The sequence below is a fragment of the Dendrobates tinctorius genome, unplaced genomic scaffold, assembly GCF_039654945.1.
Source record: "Dendrobates tinctorius isolate UK_male_01 unplaced genomic scaffold, ASM3965494v1 ptg000117l, whole genome shotgun sequence".
NCBI lineage: Eukaryota > Metazoa > Chordata > Amphibia > Anura > Dendrobatidae > Dendrobates > Dendrobates tinctorius.
In genome coordinates this window covers 8,699,986-8,719,563 of record NW_027361785.1, presented here as the reverse complement: position 1 = coordinate 8,719,563, position 19,578 = coordinate 8,699,986, and the positions used below count along the sequence as shown (strand labels likewise).

The 19,578-nt window shown below is 47.9% G+C and overlaps 1 protein-coding gene and 1 long non-coding RNA gene across 4 annotated transcripts in view; one reads left to right on the top strand and one right to left on the bottom strand.

The window, feature by feature from the left end:
* Positions 1-19,578, top strand: part of UPF3A (UPF3A regulator of nonsense mediated mRNA decay) — a 99,269-nt gene continuing 79,691 nt past the window's right edge. Inside the window, exon 1 of one of the 3 annotated variants that reach the window (XM_073590515.1) lies at positions 1-327. In XM_073590515.1, coding sequence (XP_073446616.1) covers positions 187-327 — 141 coding nt within the window. In that variant the 5' untranslated portion in view covers positions 1-186. The remainder of the gene's footprint in view (positions 328-19,578) is intronic. The other 2 variants (XM_073590513.1, XM_073590514.1) reach the window with 2 other exon arrangements.
* LOC141101424 (uncharacterized) lies at positions 5,931-18,552 on the bottom strand. The gene is made up of 3 exons (XR_012234972.1): positions 18,439-18,552; positions 7,479-7,593; positions 5,931-6,535 (listed from the first exon to the last, which is right to left on the bottom strand). It is a non-coding gene; the product is annotated as an uncharacterized lncRNA (long non-coding RNA).

Genomic DNA, 19,578 nt, shown 5'->3' with positions numbered 1-19,578 from the left:
CCCCCGGAGTCGGGACCGCGCACCGGCCGCAGCTCGTGCACTTGCGATGGTTACGCGTAAGGATTCGGGAAAGAGCGCAGACGGTTGATCACCGGCAGCGGAGCCATATACGAACGGGAAACCGAAATACACAGGGCACGTACAGCTCTCATCAGAAAGGTTCCAGGCTGGGGGAGCAACCTGGCCATGAGGAGCGAGCGGGAGACGCCGCTGGCCGTGCTGAGGGGGAGCCGGGAGAACCGGAGCAGTGACAGACGAGATGTGGACCTGAGCGGGACGGCGACCGCCGCCAAGCAACGGGAGGAACGGAAAGCGACTCTGAGCAAGGTGAAGCTGTGAGGCATCATCCGTCATCATCCTCCTGTGCTATGTACTACTACTGCCGAGTATTGTGCTGGGGACCAGGCTGTGATTGGCCAGTGACGTCACGTGACCGGTCCCGTCCTCTGCCCCTATGTACACTTGTGTCTGCTCCTTAGTCCTCATGTATGGAGGGAACAGGCTGTACACATGGGGGTAGTGCCACACTGCAGCTAATGCTGGCACATAGCATGGGCACGTAGCACTGGCATAATGGGCATGTAACACTGCAACATAACATGGGCTTGTGACAATGGCATATAACAGGCCTCTATCACTGGCATATAATGGGCATGTAACACTGCAACATAACATGGGCATGTAACACTGGCATATAATGGGCCTCTAACACTGGCATATAATGGGCATGTAACACTGGCATATAACGGGCATGTAACACTGCAACATTACTTGGGCATGTGACAATGGCATATAATGGGCATCTAACACTGGTATATAGCGGGCATGTAACACTGCAACATTACATGGGCATGTGACACTGGCATATAATGGGCATCTAACACTGGTATATAATGGGCATGTAACACTGCAACATTACTTGGGCATGTGACAATGGCATATAACAGGCCTCTAACGCTGGCATATAATGGGCATGTAACACTAGCATATAACGGGCATGTAACACTGCAACATTACATGGGCATGTGACAGTGGCATATAACAGGCCTCTAACACTGCCATATAATGGGCATGTAACACTGGTATATAACGGGCATGTAACACTGCATCATTACTTGGGCATGTGACAGTGGCATATAACAGGCCTCTAACACTGGTATATAATGGGCATGTAACACTGGCATATAACGGGCATGTAACACTGCATCATTACTTGGGCATGTGACAGTGGCATATAACAGGCCTCTAACACTGGTATATAATGGGCATGTAACACTGGTATATAACGGGCATGTAACACTGCATCATTACTTGGGCATGTGACAGTGGCATATAACAGGCCTCTAACACTGGTATATAATGGGCATGTAACACTGGCATATAACAGGCAAGTAATACTGCAACATTACATGGGCATGTGAAAGTGGCATATACCAGGCCTCTAACACTGGCATATAACAGGCAAGTAACACTACAACATTACATGGGCATGTGACAGTGGCAAATAACAGGCCACTAACACTGGCATATAACGGGCATGTAACACTGGCATATAACGGGCATGTGACAGTGGCATATAACATGCCTCTAACACTGGCATATAATGGGCATGTAACACTGGCATATAATGGGCATGTAACACTGCAACATTACATGGGCATGTGACAATGGCATATAACAGGCCTCTAACACTGGCATATAATGGGCATGTAACACTGGCATATAACAGGCAAGTAATACTGCAACATTACATGGGCATGTGAAAGTGGCATATACCAGGCCTCTAACACTGGCATATAACAGGCATGTAACACTGCAACATTACATGGGCATGTGACAGTGGTATATAACAGGCCTCTATCACTGGCATATAATGGGCATGTAACACTGGTATATAACGGGCATGTAACATTGCATCATTACTTGGGCATGTGACAGTGGCATATAACAGGCCTCTAACACTGGTATATAATGAGCATGTAACTGCATCATTACTTGGGCATGTGACAATGGCATATAACATGCCTCTAACACTGGCATATAATGGGCATGTAACACTGGCATATAACGGGCATGTAACACTGCAACATTACATGGGCATGTGACAATGGCATATAACAGGCCTCTAACACTGGCATATAATGGGCATGTAACACTGGCATATAACAGGCAAGTAACACTGCAACATTACATGGGCATGTGACAGTGGCATATAACACTGGCATATAACAGGCAAGTAACACTGCAACATTACATGGGCATGTGACAGTGGCATATAACAGGCCTCTAACACTGGTATATAACGGGCATGTAACACTGCATCATTACTTGGGCATGTGACAGTGGCATATAACGGGCATGTAACACTGCATCATTACTTGGGCATGTGACAATGGCATATAACAGGCCTCTAACACTGGCATATAATGGGCATGTAACACTGCATCATTACTTGGGCATGTGACAGTGGCATATAACAGGCCTCTAACACTGGCATATAACGGGCATGTAACACTGCATCATTACTTGGGCATGTGACAGTGGCATTTAACAGGCCTCTAACACTGGTATATAATTGTCATGTAAAACTGGCATATAACGGGCATGTTAGGCTAGTTTCAGACTTGCGCCTTTTTGCGCAGCGTTTCAAGCGCACATGAAACGCATGCAAATAAACGCTGACAAACGCTTGTAAGGCTAGTTTCACATTTGCGCTTTATAGCGCAGCGACGGCCTGCGCACGGCCGCCGCTAAGCCCCGCCCCCTGCCGGCTCCCTGCCCTCCCCTTCCGATCATCGCCGCCTTCTAGCGCACATGGGCGCTTGCGATCTGCGCACCCTATCTTTAGCATAGGGTGCGCAGATCGTGCGCTGGCCGTGCGCTAGCAGGATTTTGCCGTGCGCTGCGCACTTTTGAAGGTGCGCCCGTGTGCGCCGAACGCAGCATTTTGCATTTCGGCGTGCACGGCGCACCTTCAAAAGTGTGCAGCGCACGGCAAAATCCTGCTAGCGCACGGCCAGCCACCCTATGCTAAAGATAGGGTTCGCAGATCGCAAGCGCCCATGTGCGCTAGAAGGCGGCGATGACCGGAAGGGGCGGGCAGGGAGCCGACAGGGGGCGGGGCTTAGCGGCGGCCGTGCGCAGGCCGTCGCTGCGCTATAAAGCGCAAATGTGAAACTAGCCTAAACGCTGCGTTTTTTCATCGCATCATCGTGCGCATTACAACAAAAAACGCTGCGTTTGTATGCGTTTTTATGCGTTTGCTTTTTTTATGCGCATGGTGTCACAATCACAGGAGAAAAATTCTTGCAACAGACTCTACCAATGGGACAGCAGTGGGCTTGTGTTATGGAAATTATTTATATAGACCCAGTTTACAGCTGAATTCTTCACATTTGCTTGGATTTTCTCTTGACAACATGGATCTGTGCTGGAAGAGTTTTCACTTCAACTTGGATCTGGACATCTGGATGGCTCAGGCTTATGCAGTTGTTGGCCATGAACAACGGGAGAGAGAGAGGCAGTGAAGAAGGCAGCGGCGGCGTGTGTGGAAACATCCGATTATTGAACTCCGGGAGAGCCGTGGAGCGTACCACACCCTCTACAACGAGCTACAGGAAAACCTGGAGAAATTTACTGATTACACACGGATGTCCCCAACATACCTTCAGGTATTTGCTTGGTCATGTCCAAGATGCCATCCGGAGACAGGACACACAGCTCCGTCATGCGACTCCTCCTGAGGAACGGCTCCTGGTCACATTGCGGTACGTAGTATTGCAAAAGCAATGCCTGCATAATTTTCTTTGTTATGACATGTACTAAATAGTTGGAATATTCCAAAACTGGCAGAGTTATTGTTCTGCCATGTAGTTAACCAAAGGCTGCATTTTTTTTTATGCCATGTAGTAAAGAAAAGGCTGCATATATATTTGTATGCCTTTGTTTTTTTCTTGTGTTATGTATTTTTTGTGGTTCCTAACAATCCATATACACAAAAATTAATTTTTTTTGTTTCTTGGTTTCACAGATTCCTGGCTACTGGCGAGAGCCTCTCTTCACTGCACTTCCAGTACCGTATTGGAATATCAACCTTGTCTGGAATAGTTGCGGACACCTGCCAGGCTTTGTGAGATGTTCTCTGTCCCGAATTTATGCCCCTGCCCACCGTGGAATAGTGGGTTGAAATTGCTGAAAGATTCTGGACAGTTCAATTTCGTATTATAAAACCAAAAAGAACAGGCTCTGAGTACTATAACTATAAAAAGTATTTCTCTACAGTACTCATGGCCATTTCGGATGCAGACTGTATGTTTGTTGCAGTGGACATTGGGACATTTGGCCGTGGGAATGACTCCCAGGCTTTTAAGAACTCGGACATGGGCAGGAGGTTATATGGCAACCAGTTCAATTTCCCCATGCCACGGCCTCTTCCCAACACCGAAGGTCCGCCACAGTCATTTGTAATGGTTGGGGATGAGGCATTCCAGATGTGCCAAAACCTGCTCAAACCCTACTCCAGCCGGGACTTGAACCTCAACAAAAGAATTTTTAATTACAGGCTCACCAGGGCCAGGAGAACAGTAGAGTGTGCATTTGGTATACTTGTATCTAGATGGCGCATTCGCAGCACAGCCATTAATCTGAAACTGGAAACAGTGGATGAGGTGGCGAAGGCCTGTGTTGTTCTACATAACTTTGTCATGGTTCGAGTGCACTCGAACTTTGAACTCGATAACGCAGCTCCTTACCCGTTGCCTGAATTTACTCAGCACCCTCTCAGGTCATCCGTTGAAGTTGGCCAAATGAGGGACCAATTTGCAGCCTACTTCAACTCAGATCTAGGACGGGTGGAATGGCAAGAGCAAATGGTGTAACAAAGTTTTCTTTTGTGTGTATGTTAATAAAAAACCTGTGTTGATACCTGTACCGAGTGCACGCTGTCTTCTTACACTTCAATACAATAATCATCTGGCCCGGTGTACCAGTGAATTAATGATGCTGTGTTTTGTGAATCATGAATTTACTAGTACTCCTGACCAGGTGACTATACATACACACAAGTTGTATGATCTTTATCATCTCTACACTTTGAGTTCAATTTGCAGCGACGGTGGAGATAATACAACTAATTTTTGTGTCACCTGGCCTGATAATAGTGATTTGGGACTGCAGTTGCATCCCTCACTATTTATGACACCTAACGCTGTGACTATAAATATTGTTTGTTGTATCATCACTGTGGCTTCAGTTTGAACGCAGACATAATAAAGTTTATACAACTAATACCCAGGCCTGGTGTCATGCTGAAGTGAAGACGCCAAAAGTAACGCATCTAGACTTCAGAAGGTTATCACACATGGGCAGGAGAATACACATAAGAGGTAAACTGCAGCATCGCTACAGTCTGATAGAAATATATGCAGACTGAAGCGACGCTGCAGGTTAAAACTCGTGTATTCACCTGGCCAGGTGTGATAGTTATGATAGAAGGGCAGGGTATTGTACATATGGCAGGTATTTTCCCCATCATCTCCTCAGTTTATCAACACACACTGAATAGAGGATGTGGATAATTACAAGGTATATCTAGAATCACCTTGCCTTGGTATCACAAAAAGTTAAATGATGATGGTAAAAACACACCATAGTCAATTAACTAATGATGATACCTGTAAAGGTAACAATAGCTACACCTTGCACTCAACAACATCCTCTATTCAGTATGTGTAATATTAGCTGACTCAAGAGACTGGTGGGGAAAATACAAGTCATAGATTTGTGTTTTTGACTACACATATCTCCAAGAATGACACAAGAAACATGTGGCAGCAATGGAGCTATGTGGTGACAAAAACGCTAAGTGTATGGCTCAGTGTGTGTACGGCACAGTGTGTGTAGGTGGCGAAAGACGCATTAATGAAACAGTATTTTGTCAAAGCAGAATTGCACATTTATTTTTTCCCAAAAAAAAACAACTTTATTTTGAAGGACGTTTGGGGAAGAGTGGGATACTTTGGGGGTGTGGAGAGATGAGGAACGGCTGGAAGTTGAGGAAGGGGTTCTAGGTGAAGGGGCGACTAAAGTAGTGGGGGAAGGGAGATCAGGGATGGAAACAGAGGCAGGTTGAGAAACATTAGAAGGAGAGGGGGGACTGACAAAGTCTTGTTTTTTGGGGCAGGAGTCACCTGCCTGGACCGACTACCACCATGTGACCGCCTTATATTGCTTGCCCGCCTGGAGCTGGTGGACCGTGTCCATGATAAGAAAAAGAGGGAATGTGGGTCACCCCTCTGCTGCTTGGTGGTGGCGGTGCTCCGTGAAGGAGAATATGTGGTGTCGGTGCTTCTTGTTGGAGAAGTGGTGGCGGTGCTCCTAGTAGGAGAAGTTGTGGCGGTGCTCCTATGATGAGGAGTGGTGGCGGTGCTCCTATGAGGTGAAGTGGTGGTGGTACTCCGATGATGAGGAGTGGTGGCGGTGCTCCGATGAGGCGAAGTGGTGTCGGTGCTCCTATGATGGAGTGGTGGCGGTGCTCCTGGAATGATGAAACAATGGCATATAATGGGCAAGTAACACTACAACATAACACGGGCATGTAACACTGGAACTTAACATAAGTGCATAAAATTGGAACATATCTCTGGCATGTAACATGGGCATATAACACAGGTACGGAACACTGGTATATAACACTAGAACATACTACAGGCATGTAACATGGGCATATATCACTGGCATGTAACACAAGTATTATTAAAACAGCATAAAAACACTGGCATGTAACAATTATACAGACATTGGCAGATAAACATTAGTTGAGCACGCCGAAGTCACTCGGTTAGCACCTGAGCATGCTTAGATAACACCTTTCCCATCACGTCCACTCATCACTACTAACAACCCTAACCCTCCGATTTCCTCCGGTGTGTAATGCGTGTTGGACCTTGTCCTCTAGTAGTCTGGCACCACGTAGTGTGACAGGTGGGGTGTGTGGCAGCACCATGGACAGCACCTGTAATGTAATAACTGAGCTCCATTTCCTACACTGAACTGATCAGATATAAGAAGTCAGTGAGTGTCCCAGGCAAGAGATCCTCAGTACAGCAGAGTTTTCAGTACTAGTGCAGGGGTGTATTGGCGAGTTATGATTTATTCTTAAAAGGAAGTAGTGAAAAAGAAGCAGTACGACATTTATACTGTGCATGTGGTTAGATTTTGCTTTATCTACTCTTCCTATTAAAATTCATTGAATAGAGCATGCGCTAAATTAAAACCACACAGGAGGGGCTCCAAATCAGAACGCCGGGACTGCACTGTGTGCATGATCACACGCACTGCCGCTTGGCTTCCCATGTGTTAGGATTTGTAATATCTACAGTGTATGAACTCAGGATCTGTCATCATTGCCAGAATTCTGTTAAAATAGATCAGTTCAGTCAGGGTCGAGGAAGACCACTAGCAAACTCCCCTAAACATACCCCCAATTCTGTTACTATTCTGCTCCGGAGGGCACTAGAGAAGAAGCTGCTCTCGCACACTGCTCAGTGTTCGTGTGGTTAGTTGTACGTTCATGAAACAACCACTGTGTATATTCTAAAAAGAGAAAGGACAAAGACAGTAAATTCAAGATTGTGGAATGAAAAAGACATCAAATGTTAGGGATATGTTGGGTAAGTTTGCCTTTTTATTACAAATGAAACAATAATTTCATAGTCTTACAATAACATTACATCCTAAAGCTTCCATGTAAAAAAAAAAAAAAAAGAAAAATGTTTTGTAGACTCTTGCATAAAAAGCACGGTTGCTGATGGTTCAGGAGCCACATGTGGCCCACGTGCTCATTATATGTGGCGTGTCACTGCCATCATGGTGCATTGGCTAACAGCTATGAAAAACATACAAATAAAGGCTATAATTCATTACATCAACTAAACAAGTTGTGTGCATGCCATGTAGTCCTATAACGGAATTCAAGAACGCAAATCTATGAAATACCTGTAAATCCATAGTCAAATGAATAAAACACAGACATTTCATATAGATGTATAACGTATATATTTATAAATACACAAATGAAAGCACAGACTTTTTAAAAAATTACTTAAACATTTAAAATTGATGAAAAGATGTAATCAGATGAGCATAATGATATTGGAGAAGTTGTAAAGGCAAAAATACTACTGATGTATAATTGATATAAAAGTATGCATAAAGTCTGTTCTTTACAGTAGAATGTAAGAAGAATAACCATGTACACCAAAGGTGCACAACCTTTGGAGTCTGAGGGACACATTGTCATTTTTATCTACCTCAAGGGGGATGCAATAAAACCTAAGCTGCGTTGTGTGCTCCTGATATGGCATTGGTACTCAAGTCGAGGTATAATGAGATCCTCATATATTCATGTGTAGAATTGCTCATTATTCCCTAGGTGCTGCTGTTCAGGTCCTATTCTATGTAAGTGGTACTTGCATCTCTCACATATCAGATACATACAACACTCACATATCAGACCCATAGAGCACCCACGCCCCTCACATATTAGGCCCATAGAGCACCCACGCCTCTCACATATCAGACCCAAAGGGCACCCATGCCTCTCACATATCAGACCCATAGGGCACCCACACCTCTCACATCAGACCCATCCCATAGAGCACCCATGCCGCTCACATATCAGACCCATAGAGCACCCACGCTGCTCACATATCAGACCCATAGAGCACCCACGCCCCTCACATATTAAACCCATAGAGCACCCACACATCAGACCCATAGAGCACCCACACCTCTCACGTATCAGACCCATAGAGCACCCACACCTCTCACATATCAGACCCATAGAGCACCCACACCTCTCACATATCAGACCCATAGAGCACCCACACCTCTCACATATCAGACCCATAGAGCACCCACACCTCTCACATATCAGACCCATAGAGCACCCACACCTCTCACATATCAGACCCATAGAGCACCCACACCTCTCACATATCAGACCCATAGAGCACCCACACCTCTCACATATCAGACCCATAGAGCACCCACACCTCTCACATATCAGACCCATAGAGCACCCACACCTCTCACGTATCAGACCCATAGAGCACCCACACCTCTCACATATCAGACCCATAGAGCACCCACACCTCTCACATATCAGACCCATAGAGCACCCACACCTCTCACATATCAGACCCATAGAGCACCCACACCTCTCACGTATCAGACCCATAGAGCACCCACACCTCTCACATATCAGACCCATAGAGCACCCACACCTCTCACATATCAGACCCATAGAGCACCCACACCTCTCACATATCAGACCCATAGAGCACCCACACCTCTCACATCAGACCCATAGAGCACCCACACCTCTCACATCAGACCCATAGAGCACCCACATCTCTCACATATCAGACCCATAGAGCACCCACACCTCTCACATATCAGACCCATAGAGCACCCGCACCTCTCACATATCAGACCCATAGAGCACCCACACCTCTCACATATCAGACCCATAGAGCACCCACACCTCTCACATATCAGACCCATAGAGCACCCACACCTCTCACATCAGACCCATAGAGCACCCACATCTCTCACATCAGACCCATCCCATAGAGCACCCATGCCGCTCACATATCAGACCCATAGAGCACACACGCAGCTCACATATCAGACCCATAGACTGAGCACCCACACCTCTCATATCAGACCCATAGAGCAACCACGCAGCTCACATATCAGACCCATAGAGCACCCACGCCTCTCACATATCAGACACAGAGCACACATATCAGACCAATAGAGCACCCATTCCACTCACATATCAGACACAGAGAACCCACACCTCTCATATCAGACTCATAGAGCACCCACACTGCTCACATATCAGACCCATAGAGCACCCACGCCCCTCACATATTAAACCCATAGAGCACCCACACATCAGACCCATAGAGCACCCACACCTCTCACGTATCAGACCCATAGAGCACCCACACCTCTCACATATCAGACCCATAGAGCACCCACACCTCTCACATATCAGACCCATAGAGCACCCACACCTCTCACATATCAGACCCATAGAGCACCCACACCTCTCACATATCAGACCCATAGAGCACCCACACCTCTCACATATCAGACCCATAGAGCACCCACACCTCTCACATCAGACCCATAGAGCACCCGCATCTCTCACATATCAGACCCATAGAGCACCCACACCTCTCACATATCAGACCCATAGAGCACCCACACCTCTCACATCAGACCCATAGAGCACCCACATCTCTCACATCAGACCCATCCCATAGAGCACCCATGCCGCTCACATATCAGACCCATAGAGCACACACGCAGCTCACATATCAGACCCATAGACTGAGCACCCACACCTCTCATATCAGACCCATAGAGCAACCACGCAGCTCACATATCAGACCCATAGAGCACCCACGCCTCTCACATATCAGACACAGAGCACACATATCAGACCAATAGAGCACCCATTCCACTCACATATCAGACACAGAGAACCCACACCTCTCATATCAGACTCATAGAGCACCCACACTGCTCACATATCAGACCCATAGAGCACCCACACCTCTCATATATCAGACCCAAAGAGCACCCACACCGCTCACATATCAGACAAAGAGCACCCACACAGCACACATATCAGACCAATAGAGCACCCATTCCGCTCACATATCAGACCCATAGAGCACCCATAGAGCACCCACATCAGACACAGAGCATCCACGCCGCTCACATATCAGACCCATAGAGCATCCACGCCGCTCACATATCAGACCCATAGAGCACCCACACCTCTCATATATCAGACCCATAGAGCACCCATGCCGCTTGCATATCAGACTCATAGAGCACCCACACCTCTCATGTATCAGACCCATAGAGCACCCATGCTGCTCACATATCAGACCCATACAGCACCCACACCTCTCATGTATCAGACCCATAGAGCACCCATGCCGCTCACATAGACCCATACAGCACCCACGCCGTTCACATATCAGACACTTACAGGACACACACCGTTCACATATTAGACAAACACAGCACCCACTCACTTACATATCGGATACATGCAGCACACACCACTCACATACAGCAGACACTGCTCACGCATCAGACACATACAGCACACACAATGCTCTCATAACAGATACAGAGAGCAGCCACACCACTCAAATATCAGACACATACCGCACCCGCATCTGTAAGAAGATGGACTGGACCGGATGTACCTCTCTTGCGCCGGTTCCGGAACTGTCAGGGCTGTCACCATTGTTGTCCGGAGGAAAGCTTTGCAACCCGAAGCGATCTTTGCACTTGACAGCAGGGGGCGTGACTAAGATAAAAGGGCCTGGGTGCGGGAAAGGTAGAGGAGACTTGGCAGGAAGATGCAGCACGCAGCAGGGGAAGTCTGGTGCTCGGTTCTCTTAACACTGTGACAGCGCAGGCCCGCTCTAAATAATCCCTTCGGCCAGGTACATTGACTGTGACCAGAGACCTGCCGTGTGCCCTTTGGCTTCCGCAACCGAAGGTGCCAAACGCTCTTGCCAGTTGTTACCGTGCACGTGCCACCTAAGAAAGACTAAGTGACTGATTTAGAACTGTGCCCTTCCTCATCAGCATACTACTGTTGAGTTGCGTCATGCTCGGCAGTATTAGAGACTGCGCTGCTATTCGCACAACTTATCCTGGACCCAGGACCCCGCACAAGACAGCGAGGACTCTTCGCCACCGCTGGGACCCGGATCATCAACTTCTTCAGGACGACACCGAAATCATCACGCACCAGTTGCGTAGGCGCCACCGTTAGAACCTAAGACTCTGCAGTCAGGAAGCCGTCGGACTGATAAATAAAGCAACTGTTCATGAAGGGTTAACTTATGTTTGTTATTTCACCCTGCACACATACTGTGTTCATAACACTTCCCATACCCCTGCCTCTCCTTGCCACTCCCTGCTTTGAGTATCCCCCTGTTTAAGTAAAAATTAATGTTAACCATTGCTCTGCCTGTTGTCCGTTACTGCATCCACCAGCCTGCTCACACTTGGTGTAAATCGGCAGGATACAGTCCAACAGCACGGAGGCGGCACACCCAGCAGTTGGAGTGGGCCCTAGGTCCAGCATATCCCTGGGGGTGATGTTGAACAACCTCCCAAAGTTTACTGGGAACAATACCATGCTATGGAACTGGACTGAGCGGATCAGGGGGATGATACAGATGCACCCCATGACCCCTGCATTAGAAGCGGAGGTTGCCATGATGGCTTTAGATGGAGAGGCGAGGGATTCTGTCATGCTACGACCCCCCGGGAACAAGATACTTTTAATAAAGTGTTACAGATATTGGAAGAAACACATCGAGACCCACAGACATAGGGGAGTTACGTATGAGTTTATTTCGCCGGGTTCAAAGGGAGGGGGAGACTGTGACCCAGTACATGAACGCGCTACCAGAGATCCATACTGCCATTACTAAAAAAGACAGTGTAGGCGTAGGGTCTACTGACATGTAGTAGTACTGCGATATCATTTTGTGACAGGCTTACGAGACGTGCTGCTGAAACAGGCGTTGCAGCAGTGCATGCTGGTAAACCCACGCATGACCTTTTCAGAGATGGGGAGCAAAGTGCGCACACCCGAGCCATCTGACAATGGCCACCAAACCAAGATAGGTGGAAGAGTTACGGAAGGAAATTCAGGATATACGAGAAAAGTTGGCTGATTCAAAGAAGAAACCAGCAGCATCATCAAACCCGCCTGGGGGGGTAGAACTGGTCCTGAACCTCATCGCGAAACAAGAAAATTCCGCCGAGAAGAACTCACCACATGCTGCAACTGCCATGAAATTGGACATTTGGCTCGTTGGCGTGCACGACGAAGTAGGTCCCTCCAACATCGTCCGTTAAGCGAGGAGGCTCTGAGGCTGAGGGACGCCGCCCGGAGCCTGGTCAAGAAGGAGTATCAGAAGTCCTACAAGTCTAGTTTCCATGTGTCCTTATCTGGACCGAAACGGATGGTTGAGCTGTTCGTTGTCTGGTAGACACTGGCTCGCAGGTGACCACGATGCCTGAAACATACTTCTGTGGACACTTCCCTGAAGCGATGCGGCCTAAATGGGGACCATTGATAAAGTTGATGGCTGCTAATCACTTACCCATCCCGGTCACAGGGGTGGTCTGGCTGCAAATTACCGTCTGTGGTAAAGACCTGTGTCGAAAGAAAGTGGTGCTGTCATTCTAGGGATGAACGTGTTGAAGGAATTTGGAAGTCTCATCAACAAGTCCCCAGATGTGTTCCTGAAACAGTGGAGGCCTCACACTCCCCAAAGGAGAGTGTTCCAGCAGCTAATCCGTGCGGCCCAAGCCCAAGAAACCTCTAGTGACGGGATGATGTTGGGAAAAGTGATTGGCTGAGGCTGGAACAATCTTGTTCTGCCACTGGGCCAAATTGTGCTACTCTATCCATTCGGGCTTGTACTCCTCTGTAAGGAGTTGAGATACAGATAGCTGGCTCTATTATTGAGCAATTACCTCCAGGGCTCCTTGTTGCGGACGTTAGCTACTGTGTACGACGGTCTCAGTGAGATGTGTTAATTTGGGAGAAGGCAATATCAAGCTCCCACCCAGGAGTGAAGTAGCACAAATTCTGGGTATGCCGGAAGAACTGATACCACCACAGGCCATACCATTGACGGTGAAACGGAGATCCTTGGACCTTGGCTGTAGACACGTCTTCGGTACCAGAACCTCAGCACTTGCGGGAGGGGCGCCGTATACTGGAAAAAATGCAGGCCGAATTGACAGAACTTATACTGCAACAGGTCCAGCAGGTAGAAGCTCTATTAGGACGATATCAGGATGTGTTTGCACGTCATGAGGACGATTTCTGCTGCACTACAGCAATCACCCACGCGATTCCGACTGCCGCACCTATAAGTGAACGATACCGCCAAATTCCACCGCAAATGTATCAAGAGGTAAAAGGGATGCTGCTACAGAGTGGTGTTATTCGAGAGAGTCAGAGCCCGTGGGATGCTCCCATCGTGAAGGTACAAAAGAAAGATGGAAGTTTACGTTTGTGTGGACTATCGTAAACTGAATGCCTGCACTGTGCGAGATTCATATCCGCTACCAAGGATTGAGGAATCATTGTCTGCCCTCGGAAGTACAAAATACATCTCGTCATTGGATTTAGCCAATGGCTATTGGCACATACCGATGACCGAGCAAAGACTGCCTTTATACTACCTATGGGTCTGTACGAATTCAACCGAATGCCGTTTGGCCTGGCCATCGCTCCTGGTACTTTCCAGCAACTAATGGAGAGTTGAACTTTGAGGCCACTCTCATCTATCTAGATGATATCATCATGTATGCCACCTCATTCGAGGAACAACCAGAGACTGGAACAGGTGTTGAGCCGTCTTCAGAGACATGGTTTGAAAGCGAAGCCTCAGAAGTGTCATCTGTTTAGCATCCAGATTGAGTACTGGGGACATGTCGTCTCTGCTGAGGGGGTGAGAGTCCCGTGAGAAAATTGCTGCGGTACAGGATTGGCCTACCTGGAAAACTGTAAAAGATGAACAGGCCTTCTTGGGGCTTACCGGGTACTTTCGGCGATTCGTAAAGAACTTTATTTGCATTTTGAACTCGCTAGAACTGTTGAAAGGGGTGCCGTGTGGTGCAAAAACCAGGACTATTCCGTGGGGAGATCGCCAGGAGAAAGCATTTTGAGCTCTGAAGGTGGCTTTGACTGAAGCGCCAGTGTTAGCCTCTCAACCATTTATTCTCCACACTGATGGAAGCCTGCATGGACTCGGAGCTGTGTTGTCCCAGATTCAAGAAGGAAAAGAGCAAGTAATTGCATACGCGAGTTGATCTCTCCATGATTCTGAAAGGAATCCACACAATTACAGTTCATTCAAACTGAAGCTGTTGGCATTAGTGTGGGCCATGACAGAAGTTTGCGGAATACTTGTCTGGCTCTGAATTCCTGGTATGCACCGACAATAACCCTTTAGCACACCTGGAAAACGCGAAGCTAGGAGCTCTGGAGCAGCGTTGGATGGCTCTGATGGCAAAGTATCGGCAAAATCGCCTACAAGAGGGGTGCTGAGAATACTCATGCAGACCCCTTATCCAGGGTGACACGATAAACCTGAGCCCAACCAAGATGAAGAACTAGAGACTGAAGAGGTCCCTGAGTTCCGGGATTATTCCAGGATGTTGGCAGCTACGCAGGAGCAAGTACAGGCAGGTCCCGAGAATGCATACTGGGACTGTCTCGTGATGAGTGGGTCCGGTTACAGCAGGAAGATGGGGAACTTGCTCAAATGAGACGGTGGGTAGTGCTAAAACAACTTCCCAGAGAGAGAGAGACGCCCTGTCTACAGGGGCTCTGCAGACCCTTCGACTGTGGGAAAGGCTCTGACTGAAGAATGGGCTGTTGTACCGGAAGATCCAACTACAACGGGAGCTGAGTGTCACCTGGCAGGTGTTGATCTCCGAGGCGCTGCTTCCTAAGGTGGCCATAGAAGCACACGAAAGAGGAGCTCACTTCGGTCAGGAGAGGACTTTTCAGTGGCTGCAAAAGCTGGTTTATCATCCTCGACTGAAGGCCACAGTGGAAGAGGCCTGTCGACTATGTAGAAGCTGCGAGTTAGCAAAACCTTCGGAGCAGAGAGCTCCCACACAGACCATCGTGACCTCTGCTCCTCTAGAAGTACTGATGATAGATTATCTGATGATTGGCCCGGCTCATCAAGGATATGAACATTGTCTGGTGATGACGGACCACTTCACGAAATTTGCTGTTGTGACTCCGAGATGTGATCAATCTGCTGAATCCCCAGCACATGCCATCTGAAGAATTTAGTTCAGGTGTACGGCTGCCTGAAGAGAATCCACTCCTATCAAGGCGCCTGTTTTCTTGGGCAAGTGACGGAAGAATTGTATTGCCTGTACCAGATCGAAAAATCTTGGTGACGCCTTACCATCCTCAGGGAAATGGAGCCTGTGAATGGGTCAACCGAACTCTAATCCAGATGTTAAGGACGCTGGAAGACCGGAAAGCCCGGTGGCCTGAATTTGTAGCCGAGTTATTGTGGGTGTACAACAACCGAATACATCGCATCACTGGTTACACTCCATACACCCTGCTGTTCGGCTGTCTAGGAGGAGAGATTGCCGAGCTGGAGTTGGATCCAGAGGAGGACTACCCTCGGACGGGGGTGTCCACTTGGGTCCGAGAACATAGTCATCATCTGCATACACTCCATCGCCTGGTGCAGACCAGGTTTCAAGAACTAGAGCAACCAGAGACAACTCCTCTGCAAGTGACAGCTCTCCAAGCCAGGGATTGTGTGTTGGTCCGAGATAAGCGTCCTCCGGACAAGCTGGAGTACCGGTGGAAGCAGACCCCGTATCGGGTGAAGCGGAGAATCAACTCCTAAGGGCCAGTCTATGAAATCCAACCTGAAGGGGAAGAGAAAGCTTCTACTCAAATAGTTCACCAGAATATGCTACGACCCTGTTTATCAAGAGATCCTGACCAAATAGAAGAGATGCAAAGTGAAAACACCTCCTCCAGTCGTTGCTGATTATGACGAAGAGGACGTTCCTGTAGACCCAAGAGAGGGGCAGGTGCTTGAAGTCCCTGAAGTAGCTTCTCTGTTGGAAACGGGTGCGTCCCCGCGCTCGCCTGTTCAGCCAGACTCGACTACTCCTTCTGATTACGGCACTACGAACAGGCAACAGCTGGGAAACCTCCCAACAGATACTATCAAGACCAATTTATTTGGCAACAAATCGTTCAAGGAATAGGAGAATGTCAACGCGTACTACAAGAACTCTCGCCCATGGAATGGCGAGCAAAAGGAGAGGGGGAGTGTAAGGAGATGGACTGGACCGGAGTTACCCCTCTTGCTCCGGTTCCAGATCTGTTGGGGCTGTCACCATTCTTGTCCTGGGGAAAGCTTTGTAACCCGGACCGACCGTCGCACTTGACAGCCGGGGGGATGACTAAGATAAAAAGGCCTGGGTGCAGGAAAGGGAGAGGAGATTTGGCGGGAAGATGCAGCATGTACCAGGGGTAGTCTGGTGCTCTGTCCTCTGAGCACCGTGGCAGCGCAGGCCCGTGCTTTAGATTCGGCCAGGTACAGGGACCTGCTGTGTGCCCGTTGGCTCCCACAACCGAAGGTGCCAAACGCTCCGGGCCTGTTACCGCGCACATGCCGCCTAAGAAAGACCGGGTGATTGATCTAGAACAGTGCCCTTCCTCCCCCATACTACTGTTGTGCTGCGTTACGCTCTGGCAGTATTAGAGACTGCGCTGCAATTCACACGACTTATCCAGGACCCTGCACAAGACAGCGAGTACTCATCGCCACCGCCGGGAACCGGATCATCAACTTCTTCAGGAGGACACCAGAATCATCACGCGCCAGTTGCGTAGGTGCCACCATTGTAACTTAAGATTCTACAGTCAGGAAGCCCTCGGACTGATAAGTTAACCCTTCATGAACAGTTGATTTACTTTTTACGTTTGTTATTTCACCCTACACACATACTGTGTTCATAACACTTGCCATACCCCTGCCTCTCCTTGCTACTCCCTGTGTGGAGTATCCCCCTGTTTAAGTAAAAGCAACGTTAACTCTTGCTCTGCCTGTTGTCCGTTACTGCATCCGCCAACCTGCTCACACGTCGTTCACATATCAGACAAAAAAGGAGCACCCACACCACTCAAATATCAGACATACAGCACACACACCACTCACATATGAAACACAGAGCATCCACACCACTTACACATCAGACACATGCAGCACCTACACCGCTCACATCAGAGACATACAACACCCTCTCGCTTACATAGTGGACAAACACCGCTCACTTATCAGACACATACAGGACACACCACTAACATATCAGACACATACAAGACACACACCGCTCACATATCCGACACATACAGCTGATATGTGATATATTTTAATCACTAGTTACTGAGAGGCTCCTTGTGACGCTAGTCACAAACCACAGCTAGGCCGTGAATAAGCGCAGTCAGGCGTTCCGGGGTCAATGCCAAAAGATCACGTAGTAATCCAAGGGAAAATACGAAGTCACAAGTCAGGTCACATGCCAGGGTCAGAATGCCAGATAAACAGCGGATAAGCAGAGGGGCAATAACAAACGGATAGTCTGAACACAGTCCAAAGGTCAGCAGCAGAATATCAGATGCAAAGGGGCAATAACAAATGGGTAGGCTGAACACAGTCCAAGGGTCAGCAACAGAATATCAGATGCAATGGGGCAATGACAAATGGGTAGTCTGAACATGGTCCAAAGGTCAGCAGCAGAAGAATCAGTACTTACAGCACAGGGTACAGGTGAACACACCAAAGAGCGCCAGCTTAGAACAAGCTTTTTACTGGCAATGTTCTGGGCCAGACAGCTCACCTACTAACAGAGCAGTTATCCAGAATATGGAGCACCTGTTGAAGTCTCTGCACCTTCCAGTCAGATAGGTCAACCAAGCTGTCAATCAAAGCATCAACAGCTCAGCACGCCCCAGCACAGGATAGGATGCTGGAGCTGTCCATCACAAAGTCTCAGACATTCTGAGCAGAGGGATCATGACCGTCCTATCACACAGTCATATCCCTGCACTGTGTGATAGGAACTTCTGCAGGGAAGGAACGCTCTACTCTGTAATGGAGGAGCAATATTCCATCTCTACTTGTTTGCTTTATTGTTTATCATGTTAGACACAGTGATGGTTGTCCCCCAAGCAAATGAAGCGTAGGCTTAATTGTGGGGGAGTGTGCTTGTAGATACTATGAAGATGTATGTGTCTGACTTGAGAAGGCAAGTAAGCATTACACTGCAACTAAGGGACCATTCATGCTAGTGACCATGGCTTTTAAGTGACCGCCAATCAGCTACATACAAGCTCATTTTTATTGGTCTGTTTTTAAACTGATTGTTCTGTGTGCATAGAATATCGTATTATCGGCAGCACATCAAATGGTTACACAGGACGATGTGCTGCAGGGAGCAGTGATTTTTAAGTAATCTTAAAGGAAGTTATCCAGTCTCAGAAGAAACGTCTGCAAGCGCACTATGTGACTGCAGATGGTCAAATCGTAATAGCATGTAATACGAACGTTATCATGCTTGACCTGTAGTCACATGGCGGCATGTGTCAGATTCGCATACTTGTCACGTACTGACTAATCTCAGCTGATTTCTCTCTATTTTCTTCTATTGAAAGAAGCTGGATAAGACCACCCACATACATTGAGAATACAGGGGATTAGTGGTAGCATATGTATCACAAATTTTTATGATTTGGCAAACTTGTGAGACTGGACAACTTTAAAAATAATTTTACCTGATGAACGAGTATTTTGGGTAACCTGTTTGGACTGGCCGATGAGAAGCAAGTAGTGATGAGCGAGTATGCTCATTACTCGGATTTAATTTGAGTCCCCGCAACTACATGATTTGCGGCTG